General features: G+C 33.8%; 1 protein-coding gene across 2 annotated transcripts; it reads left to right on the forward strand.

Annotated features, from left to right (window-relative positions):
* Window positions 1–6,811: 6,811 nt before the first annotated feature.
* On the forward strand, window positions 6,812–11,535 carry LOC110694863 (chaperone protein dnaJ 49-like). 2 transcript variants are annotated; one of them, XM_021872025.1, is made up of 3 exons: window positions 6,812–6,988; window positions 7,158–8,410; window positions 10,947–11,535. In XM_021872025.1, exon 2 carries the CDS (start codon window positions 7,343–7,345, stop codon window positions 8,396–8,398), a length of 1,056 nt encoding a protein of 351 aa, XP_021727717.1. In that variant the 5' UTR covers window positions 6,812–6,988; window positions 7,158–7,342; the 3' UTR covers window positions 8,399–8,410; window positions 10,947–11,535. The 2 variants fall into 2 exon arrangements, with proteins under 2 accessions (XP_021727717.1, XP_021727718.1); XM_021872026.1 differs by having other exon boundaries at window positions 7,158–8,399.
* The last annotated feature ends 232 nt before the right edge of the window (window positions 11,536–11,767 follow it).

Here is an 11,767-nt window from a genome sequence, read left to right on the forward strand (position 1 = left end):
GGAAAACTCCTTGGCCCTAACAAGGAGAAAAACTACAACCACTTGGGATTTTGGGAAAAGAATTTTCACTAGAATAGGGAAAATGGACCTATTACAAACTAAAGACTCAAACTTAAAGTTCCTCAACGAACATGAAACCCCGAGGAACAAGTCACCCAACTTGTTACTCTTCTCTTCTCTTTCTCTCTTTTCACTTCTCTCTTCTCTTTCTCTTCTCTTTCTCACTTCTCTTTCTCATACACAGAAGTTCACGCAAACTTCCCCATTCTCCAAAATACAACTCGAAAGAAAAATAACTCTAGTATAAGAACATAAGAACACTTTATATTACTTATGTGGAATTGACACTTAACTCGAATTAAAAGCTTGAAAACTTATGTGAGCAAGGGTGAGTTTTTCCATCTGAAATCAATAGCTATTTATAGATCAAAATTCGTTTAGGAAAAACTTCTTTGTGCAACAAATCCATTACGCCACTACTCCAACCCACTAAGAAGATCATGATCCTAAAATTAAGGAAACATAAACTCCTCAATGTGCAAGACCATGACTTGAAGAAGATCATGGAGGAGTAGGCCGCAAGTTTTTAGAAATTATGGAAGATTTTATTTGCAAAAAATATTTTCAAAAATCAGAATAAAATCTTTTTAGTTATGAACAATATAAACGTTTTAAACTTATTTACTTTCCTAAAAAAAATCTAGCACAATTAGTGTTGTCTTTGTCGTTTATGTGTGGTTGTTGTCAAACAAATTAAATATAGTAATTATTTTCATTGTTCATACAATTAGTGTATATTATGTGTTGTCTTTGTCGTTGAAAGTTGTTACAATTTGCATTGGTAAAGTAAGTAAGACAAGGAGAAAACCTATGTACTAGCTGTCTGGGACGACACGCTTATTTAGCATAGGAAAAGACATTTGACGAAGTTCTGTACAAGTTGCATGGAAAATGTGCTCAAATTAGAAGTTACTAGAATGACATGTTTCTCGTCAGTATTGATGCGTGTTATCTACCCTTTTAAGTTTGAGTATATTTAATTAGTTTGACTTGGTCAAATTACTACTTGAAAAAATAGAAGTGTTTCGTAAATTAGTGGTTAGGTTAGTTTTTATTGTTTAAGGTAGCTTTTATGAAGAGTTAGAAATATTAGCTTATGAAGTTAGAGCTAGCCTTTAAAGTAGATGTTAAAAATTAAAAAACATAAACTATTGATTTTTACGTGTAACAATCAGTTAACTGATAATTTACCGGACATTTATATCTAAATTATTTAGGTTCACAGCTAACAGCTTGTTGAATGCTAACAGCTACTTATATATCTAACAGCTATATGTTTGTCGAACATGCCGTTATACTAAATTCACATGGTAGTATGAATTAATATACTCCTTCCCTCTTTTTTTTACATTCCTGCTTTTTTTTTTGTGTATTTCAAAATTATATTCATACTTTCCTTTTTTAGTAAGTAAATTTTTGCCAATTATCCCAAATTATCCCTATTTCAAAATTATATTGGTCTTTTTTTTCCACCACAACAAAATGTTTTTTGTCCTTTTCCTTTTCAAATGATCATGTTTAGATAACATTTACCCTTAATTTATTGCTTCAATTATCTATTGTTTCAGCATAAACATTGTCATAATCAAGTTTACTACTAGTAATTTTATAGATAATTGTTACCATGCTTAGATTTAAAAGAGTTTAGTGGATATGGGTAGCATGTTAGTCATCGGGATCCTACTTTAAACCGGTGAGAGAGGTAAGATCGAATTAGTAAAATCTATACCGTGTATAATCATAAGATCCTACAAAATTGATAAACAAAGTAATAAAAAGGTTGTTACATAATTTCAAAACATTTTTAAAGCCATAGAGATGGTAAATTTTCTTAATCATCAAAACAGATATTAATGGTTGAATTATTGTATTCGCAAACGTGATTAAAAAAGTGTGTCAATTAAATAGAAACGGAGTAAGTTAATATAATATGAAGTACAATGTTTTTAATAATTTAAAGCTAATAATATCATACTCTTTACTATTTTATGTTAGTATTACAACACGGAATCCTAAGTGTAAAGAGGGTGATCCCATCGTAAGAGATACTCTCCTAAAATGCCCTTGGCCACTTAAAAGCCTAAGACTTTACACTTGTTAGGGTGTATTAGGATTTGAATTCCTGAATATTTGGGAGACCTTGAATTAGAAATGATATTCTCATCACGCTTTTTTGTAAGAAACAAGTAGGAGTCGCCAATGAGTTTTAGGAAAACTCATAAACCTCGTTCATGCCTTTCTTCCATGTGGGGTTCATGGAATAATTAGCACAAACCATAAGTTTACCCATGCCCAAATTGGTCTACATAAACCAGAAATGAGTTCGGGAGTGAGGGTACTAAAATAACGTTCCTTTTAGGGAGGAATCGCTATTCTAGCCCTAGTACAACCTCTACTAGCTCTTCCTTTTTCACAATTTCATTACCAAACAATATATGCAACGTGATACCTAAAGTCGTAGTTAGTTGATTTTATTTACAAGCATTAATCACGTAGGAATTACATTGCAAAAGTCGTTATTCTTATTTAATAATATTCGTGAAAGAACAATAAATAAACAAGATTCGCCTTATCTTAAGTGATAAAACAACAATTAATTATTCCAATTCTAGTCTTGATTAACAAAAGAGCACTATGTGAATTAATTAATTAAAAGTTTGTTTAAAGTGATCAAACAACACTATTTATTCAATTAAAGTTATTTAAACAATAAAGGAAAATTGTTTTATCTAAGTGCTCAGGAAACTAACCGTTCTTCTTTTATGTTAAATCTCCGTTTAATGTGTATGGACTTTCTTTATTTTTGATACCTCCAAGGACTTCAATGGATGGATTAGGGTTGAAGAGTAGTTGGGAAAAAAGAGGGAAAAGTAGTATGATAGTAAGAGAAGTAGAGAGATTAGGGTTTTGAGAATAATAGGGTTTTAATTTTGATTTTTCCGGTCCCCGTAAAGCTGAACGAAGACCCCTATTTATAGGCGTAGGGATCTAGGTTTAGGGTTTTAGAGTTGCGTTGTCAGGTGGCGCGCACAACTCTCAGAGTCGCGCTGGGGTGCCACGCGCATCTCAATGAGTCGCGCACGCAACTAATTGAGTTGCGCTGGTTTGCAATTTGCCTTATACGAAAACGCGTTTTTAAAACTTCCATAACTTTTGATTGCGAAGTCGGATTAAGGCGTGTGAGATATCATTGGAAATCTCTGAATGTATACTTTCCAATTCCATTAGAATTAGGTTAAAATATGTTATGGATCAAAAGTTTTGTCCGTTGGAGTGCAAGGGTGTCGGTTTTAGGCCCGATTTAGTGTTTTGATCATAACTTCTTCGTTTTGGCTCAGAATTGGGATTATAATATACCGCTGGAAAGCTCTTTGAAAGGGATATCCATCTGTATAGGCCTTTTATGGGAATTTGATGGTTGGTTTATTTGTTTGACTCGATTTTTAACAATGTAGGTTCCATTGGATCCAATCATTGCATTTGACGCATTTGAGTCCGTTATTAATCAAGTTTAAACATGTATGAACATGTTTTAGGCCTAATTAGTAATCGGACAAGGCTCTAAGATAACTTGTTCTCAAATATGGGTTTCAAATTACTTCATAATTCTTTTCATAGTCCAAAAACATTTCAATTTTGATCTAACATGAAGAACAGATTTTTGTAACATCATCGCACTTCCGATCCTTTTGGGGCAAGAGGCCAAAAGTAGGTGTCTACACCTAGAAACTTGCAAATGCTCCACTTCCGTATGTTAGTCAACCCAATACGTTACGATTTTTGTCAAAGTTTCAATGTCTGTTTTTCTTCTTTTATCTACTGTTGGACTCTAAAGGGTCTATACTTTCTTATATACCCAATTGTTCCCATGTTCAGAATAATAAAAGTCTACAGGATATGGGTAGTACCAAATTAAGACTATCTAGTGTCATTATTTGTTCTGGCCTTCTAGGTAATGGTGTCTTTGATTATATCTAACAAAGAGAATCAAAGTTGAAGCATTAAAAATAGCAAATCATTGAAAATAGCAAAGCATTGAAAATCGGCAAACTATAATCTACTACTCCCACCCTTTCAAGGCACCCAAAATAGAAATAAAGCTAATTTGCATGACTTGTCATGTTTGTGAATATACTACCATATATAGTCTTACAGGCAATAGGCATGCCTATCCTAAACGGCTATACCCATTTTTGCATGCTCTTGTTCTATACCTAATATAGCTCTGTTGTGTCCCCACTATATTAATGGGGTATTTATCAATATGGATATCATTTGATATCTTTAATATGCACAAATAATCAAAGATATCATTTGATATAGATATGATTTAATATTTTTGATAATCGCATATAATTAAAGATTCGTACAAAGAAGTACTTATCTTTTAAAATATTCTCAACTCACTTTAATTTTAATAAGGTGATTATTCACAAAACACATATACATATAAAAAAATTTGATTTCTAATACTTAACTGTGTTTTAATATCTCAATGTTTAACTAAGATTTCATAAAACTATATATGGAATAAACTATGTTTCAATATCTAAATGTTCAACAACTAGTATCAAAATACGACAATCGAGCTTTAGGTTTTTAAAATTTTTGTTGATTTAATATTAATTGTTTATTATTTAAATTTATATATGTTATTTTGAAATAAATACATATTATTTTATAATTGTATATTATAATTTGATAATATTCAAAATCGATTCTTTTAATGTACTCCAATTCTATAAAATTCATATTATATTAATATAAACTTATTATTATTTCAAATTTTATATATTTTAAATTTTCAATAAGTACATGTTATTTCATTTTTACTTGTTTTTTTTATACATGTTAAAGTAAATAAGAAAATAACAAACAATTTTAGCAAAATAACTCAAGATTTAAACAAATAACTTACTGTTTAGACAAAATAACTCAAACATAATTGGTATAGAGTACATAACCCATGAGTATAATCCAGGAGTATATAACACTAATTGAATTACTATAACTAAACAAATTTACGCATTATATATGTTGAAAAATAGATTACTTTCACAAATTTGAAGACAAATTACACAAGCCACGCATAGAAGGTCAAAACATCTTCACTGCGCTTGAACATAATGGCCATTCCCTGGCCCACAACAATGTCATGCCTTTAAATGTAGTCTCTTATGGCATCATTAGGAATAACACATCGGGTCAACTTATCTCTTGTATATTCCGCCTTCAACTTAACCTCCCCTTCAAGGTTTGCATCCTCGTTCGACTAGCTGACATAAGCCACTCCTCCGTTGAAGTCACTATGGTTGAGGTATTTCTTGGCAAAGTGCAACGGGATATTCTACAAGAGTTTAAATTTAAATTATGAACTTGCAACATTCACATTATTATATAATCAATTCAATTAGACTCTATTAAAATATAAAAAATACGTTAAAAAAATATAAGCTTACAATAATGCCTTTGGTAGTGTATGATTTATTCCACATCATCGCAAAAGCCCGCTTTAGTCCTTTATCCCTAATGAACCGTTCGACTCCTTCTCTTGTGCTTGTAACTGTCGCAGATGAACTCGCAAGAGATGATTTCTTCCGTGACCAGATCCTATGGCAAGATCAAAAGTCTCGGGTGCATAGTTTTCGAGAGGATGGAGTACAAACTGACTCCTTTTAACCTTGATTCGCATCTCTCCATAGAAGCAATAGTACAGCTTGGTTGCGTCTCAATCAACTAACTCATTGTCTTGGACGAATTCTTTCCACCCTTTGCTGATAGTGTACAATCCCCTCCTTTTGGATATACGGATGTCCCAACTTTTTTCACCAATCTTTCCCTGATACAACTTATGTTCGGTCACGTCTTTGGTGAGATCACCAAACCATTTCTCCATTGGCTGTAAAAATTATGCAAGACATATATTAAAAGGGCCCTTTTACGTAAAAAGTAAATTGAAAAAAATAAAATACATCATCTCCGATCCTAGGTATCATTCTGTTACGGTGGTTGTGGTGGTGGCGGTTTGTCTCCGACCATGTATACTGTTAATGTTTTTTTTTATGCAAACGACACTATGATACCATGATAAATAATAATTATCGGAAACATATTACTTACCCACATCAAGTTACACGGCCGTGCATATTTAGCGTACAAAGTATAACTATATTAACGACATTTGATAACAAATGACAAATTACCAAAAACTCTGTCTTGTGCCAATTAATATTCCTAATCAAATCAAATCTTCACCATAATACGATAACTGTAACCTAAACTCACCAAGAGTTTGCTATGCCTTGTAGCATTATAACAAATATAAATCGATGGAGTCGCCTGCATAACAATGGATCATGCCAAGTGTTAAAACCACGATTAACGTTTTACATAAATTAAAATGTGATTGATTTATTAAGATTTGTGATTGATGGTGATGTCGGGGCGCAAGCATGATAATGAAGAAGAGAATGTGATCGTGGAGGAGAGTAGGGTCGGGGTGGGGGAGGTGGGCTTGTCACCGGCGGCTAGCGGGGGAGGGGGCTGGACATGGAGCTGACTAGCTGAGCGGCAGGGGGTTTTATTTTATTTTTTTTTGTAAATAAATTTTTTTAAAAATATAAATTAAAATTTAATGTTTAGACAAATTACATAACGACATATGTCAAAGGTGAAGTTATAAGTTTTTTTTCTTGTTTAAAATCAAAAGGTTATACTATTAAAAAAGAACTGCTTAATAAATGTATTATTTTCCGCAATTTTTCCAAAAAAAAAAAACATAGATATTTGGCTTCCTTGCGAGGCTTATAATCTTGTATTCTTGTGCTCGCATTTTATACTATTCCTCCATCTCCCGTCTTCCAGACTCTCTCTCCTCTTACCAACACCTACACACATCTGAGTTCGATTTCATGGCCTCGTTTATAAGGTAACTCAATTTGCTCTCTAATTTCTATTTCTGATTGGATCTGCAGCTTTAAATTTCTGATTAATCACACTTAATTTTCCGATTATTCCAAATTATTTAAGTTTTGTATGATTACTTGATTATCAACTTCAAACCCCTAATTTCATTTCGATTTTTTTGCAAATTTTAGGTCAACTTGATCGGAATTGATACATAGATCTGCTTTTTAATCTGTCGATCGCAGCTGTAGAATTTACCCTGTTGAACCCAATTTCGAATTTTTGATTGGGTTTTTTCAGGGTTCTGAATTTTTAATTCTAGGGTTTTGTTTGATTGATTGATTGAGTTAGGTTGGTATTAGTAGTGGTGGAAGTCATGGATGGTAACAAGGATGAGGCTTTAAAGTGTATTGGTATTGCTAAAGAAGCGATTGCATCTGGTAACAAGGATCGTGCTCTTAAATTCATTAGAATTGCGCAGCGGCTTAATAGCGCTTTGTCTCTTGATGATTTGATTGCGGTGTGTGAAAAGATGGATTCCTCCGCTTCTGGCCCTTCTGAGAATGGTAGTCATGTTGACAAGAGTGAAACCGGGGTTTCATCGGGACCTAAATCTGGTGAGGTATCTAATGGGGAGCGGAATTATACGGAAGAACATGTGAAATTGATTAAGCAGGTTACCAAGAATATGGATTATTACGCGGTACTTGGGGTAGAGAAAACATGTTCTGTAGAGGAGATTAGAAAGGCTTATAGGAAATTGTCTTTGAAGGTTCACCCTGATAAGAATAAAGCTCCAGGTGCAGAGGAGGCGTTTAAGAAGGTTTGCAAGGCTTTTAAGTGCTTAAGTGAGGAGGATTCGAGGAGGCAGTATGATCAGACTGGTTTGGTTGATGATTTTGAGTATAATGAACAGCATAATGTTCGAAGGCGTAGACGAAGGACTAATAATGACTTTTTTGATGATGAGTTTGACCCTGATGAAATATTTAGGGCCTTTTTTGGTCAGACAAACATGTTCCATACATCTCATGTCTATAGGACTAGGGGAATGGGCACTCCGCAAAGGGCAGAGGGTAATGGTGGAGGGCCTAATCTCATGGTGTTCTTACAATTGGTGCCATTCTTGTTGATCTTGTTGCTTGCATATCTGCCATTCTCAGAGCCTGAATACTCTCTCCAAAGAAACTATTCTTATCAATTTCCTAGAGTGACTGAGAAATATGGAGTTGAATTCTTTGTGAAGTCACCAGACTTTGATCGAAGCTATCCTTTAGGAAGTGCTGCTAGAGAAAATATTGAGGAAAATGTTATACAGGACTACAAGAACTTGCTGGGACGCTATTGCCACATTGAACTGCAACGCCGTCAGTGGAGTCGTAATCTGCCAACTCCACATTGTGAAAAGCTCCAGAGTTTTGGAGCGGCATAAGGTTAAAATGAGGTTTATTACTCTTTATTTTTTTTTTCTTTTTTCCTTGTAATTGCTGCTTGTTTTTGTAATTCTTTTTGGGTTTGAATAAGAATGTGTAACACATGACAATCACCCATGTGAACTGTGAAGGTTGTTGTGTTTAAAGTTTTTATCAGGAGGGAAATTTCCTTTGCTAATTCTTTGGTGCTGAATACTGTGTGCTTATTTCATAATTAATTAAGTGGGCACTTGTATATATATTGTATAAAGATTAAATGATGTATTCTGTTAATATCATTGGGTCTTTGGAGTCATAATGACGTTACTTAATTCTAGAAAATTTAATTGTAACCTGAAAGTGATGTGTATGGCTACAGCTAGTTCCCCGACCTCCTTAAGAGTTAAGAACATGTAATAGTATATCCTATTGTTTCTCTACAAGACTTATCACATTAAGAATAATTAATGAGAAAGAAACACTAGAAGTTAGATAGATATGTGTATTTTGAAGTATATTATGCTTCTTCTCACATTAATGCTTTAGTAAGCGGACCATTATTTCTGTGAATGAATTCTTGTGAATTTTAGTTAAGTATTTTGCTTTTTTTTTTTTTTTTTTTTTCTTATATTGCTTCTATGATGTATTTTTATATCTCGATTCTGTGACGTAGCATCAAGACTATATCTCACCACATGGAAATGCTTGTAAGAGCTGTGTATTAAATAGTTGCATTGTGTGTTTTGTATGCTGATTGCCTTTTCATTATTGGTTGCATGTTTCTTTACTGGAAAATTAATTAAGAACTTATACTTTTTGCTGACAGCATTTCTCAATTGGTGAGTCGCTACTGCAAAGCTGTATTGCTGTGGCATGTAATCAATGTTGAAAGCTTATTAGTGGCAGTTAGTGCTTACATAATAGCTAAAAAGTGTGTTTGTTGCTTCAAGTCTTGTATATTTTATTAAGAGTTTGAGAGAGCTTATGATGACTGCATGCGTCAATTTTATGTCATCCTTGAATCCATGGTCAGTATTGCTATTGTGTGGTAGCCCTGATGCAGCACAGGTGTAGTAGCATGACTGATGAATGAGCGGGAGGTAATTTTGAATAGGTGGTCTTGCTTAACATAGACTTAGTGTACTTTATTGCTAAAATTGTTTTGACATATTAGCAATCAGCTTACAGGTTTTCCAAATGTTACTTTGTCAGAAACTCGGAATTTTTTAGACATGTTCTATTTCATTTTTCTTTTTTATATATTTTCCTGATGATGTCTTATGCAGCTATGTTTTCCAGATTAGTTGGTTCAATTCAATAGAAAGTTGTTACTTCTTGAATGGGTAATTGGATACTCATCATTTATTTTTGAAAGTGTCAGCCTATTCTTTGGTGTGTGTAATGTGGTTTTCAAAACAGTTAGAATTTGTTTTAATAGTTTGTTATTAAGAATAAGAGTTCTGAAGTGCTTGTATGACGAGATTCTCATATGTGGATCTGTGGATCATTGTTAAATCTGTTTGAGTATTGCTTGTTTGTTGACCTTCAATACTCCTACTCGTGAAAGAACGATAGCAGAAATGTGAAAGACTGAATAGAAATTATTGTCTTTTTAGTTGCAGATGTTTAGGAAATCTCTCTAGAAGGCAATGCCTGTAATTTGGTGGTATGAGAATTTACTCTTATGTTGATTTGCATCAATAATATTGCTACAAATAATAGTTAAAACTTCTTCTTAAACAAAAGTAGATGCCTTTGTGATTGCTGCATTGATCAAAGTTGAGACCCTTTGCTGATTATATCTCAGCAACAACCTTGACTGCCTATCAGGCTAAGTCTTCTCTTCATATTTCTTTGCTTGTGTAGTGTTAACATCATCTCTTTATATAACAAGTTGTCTGTTGCTGTACTTTTTGTTTCTACATGAAATGACTGATATCTTTGCCTTGCGTGTTTTCTTATGTGATGAACGGCTGATCCCTTCACCCTCCCCCTCCCCCTCTCCGACCTGAAAATGTCCTACCACTAGAGTTGAAAACTTTGCAGGTTTGACTTATGTGAGTAGGTACAATTACTTTGTTGATCCCTGACCTCTCAGCAACATGGAAGAAACTAAAACTTTAACCCTAGCTCTGAATTAATGTATGTGTATTTTTGTGGAAGATATGATAATATAGCAATAGTGCCATGAGAACATGCTTTATGACAGTGCAAATAGCTGACATTGTCAACTGTTATTACAGTCACCCATTGTAATAGATGATGCTTAAATGTTCATATTGCCGTTCTTCAGATCTTAGCATTTATATGTAAGAATTAGTAAGGGAAGCATCTCTTTGGAGGTTTACTTCAATCACGCACTATGTACTTGTGTGGTGAAAGTGAATCCAGTAAACGGGGTAATGCAATGGGATTCAAATTCTCATTTCTAAATGTTAGAATTTGTCCATCGGAGCTTTACCTGCTCTACAGGTTTTTCAGATATGTGACAACATCGAATTTTTAATTTAATCTCATGTAGCTGCATTTATTGGTATCGTTTTTATAATGCAGTCTTTATCTTTGCAGGCCAACCTTGGACCAACATGGTAAAGTAGTATAGACAGCAGCTCATGATACGAGGGCTGGAATCAGATCTTTGCGTTGTATACTGCACCTAAGGGCTTGGTTGACTGAGGTGGCAATGTTGATTGTTTACCTAATTTGCTTATTGCCCCGCATTCGTATCTGATGGTGCTTCACTGCTTCCTGATGATGGCAAGGGAATGATTTTGGCACCTACTTTATGCTAGGAAATACCCTATTTTTACTCGTTTAGTCTCTTTATTAACCCAATTCTATGGGATGTCACACCTATATGGCTATATCTTGTAATTGGTATGGTATGGTATTTGCATGCAGCGTCAGGATATTAGTATACTGAATCCCTGGTCTGTACACAGGATCGTTATAATTATAGGTGGACCGAGCAATAAATTAACACGTGAGGGCATTGCATGTCTACTAACTATTAGAATGCCGGTTGCTCTTCAATCTTAAAGAGATGATGGTCATTGTTTGAAGTTATTTCTGAGAGAATTATTATCCTTGTTCAATAATCAAGGTGTTATGTGAGATTTCATAACGGGCTTATCTATGAACGTAGCACTTTTAGCAATAGTTCTGTATTCCTTTCTGCTGATGTAGGTGTCCATTTAAGGTTTGGCTTAATGTTCATTTACCAATCTTTTCATTTTGTAGCTTCTAAAGTTATCTTGCACTGCAATTCTGAAAAAGCCAAATGCTTATACTCTCATTTGCATCCAATCTTGACGATGGATCAGAAAATTTTTCGAACTCGAATAAAATTCATAAAATTTGCAAAATGTGGCATTTTTGATTGTGTATAA

Source organism: Chenopodium quinoa, unplaced genomic scaffold (assembly GCF_001683475.1).
Source record: "Chenopodium quinoa cultivar QQ74 unplaced genomic scaffold, ASM168347v1, whole genome shotgun sequence".
Classification (NCBI taxonomy): Eukaryota; Viridiplantae; Streptophyta; class Magnoliopsida; order Caryophyllales; family Amaranthaceae; genus Chenopodium; species Chenopodium quinoa.

Coding starts and splice junctions, on each gene's coding strand:
- LOC110694863 (XM_021872025.1), top strand. CDS start 7,343: ATGGATGGTAACAAGGATGAGGCTTTAAAGTGTATTGGTATTGCTAAA.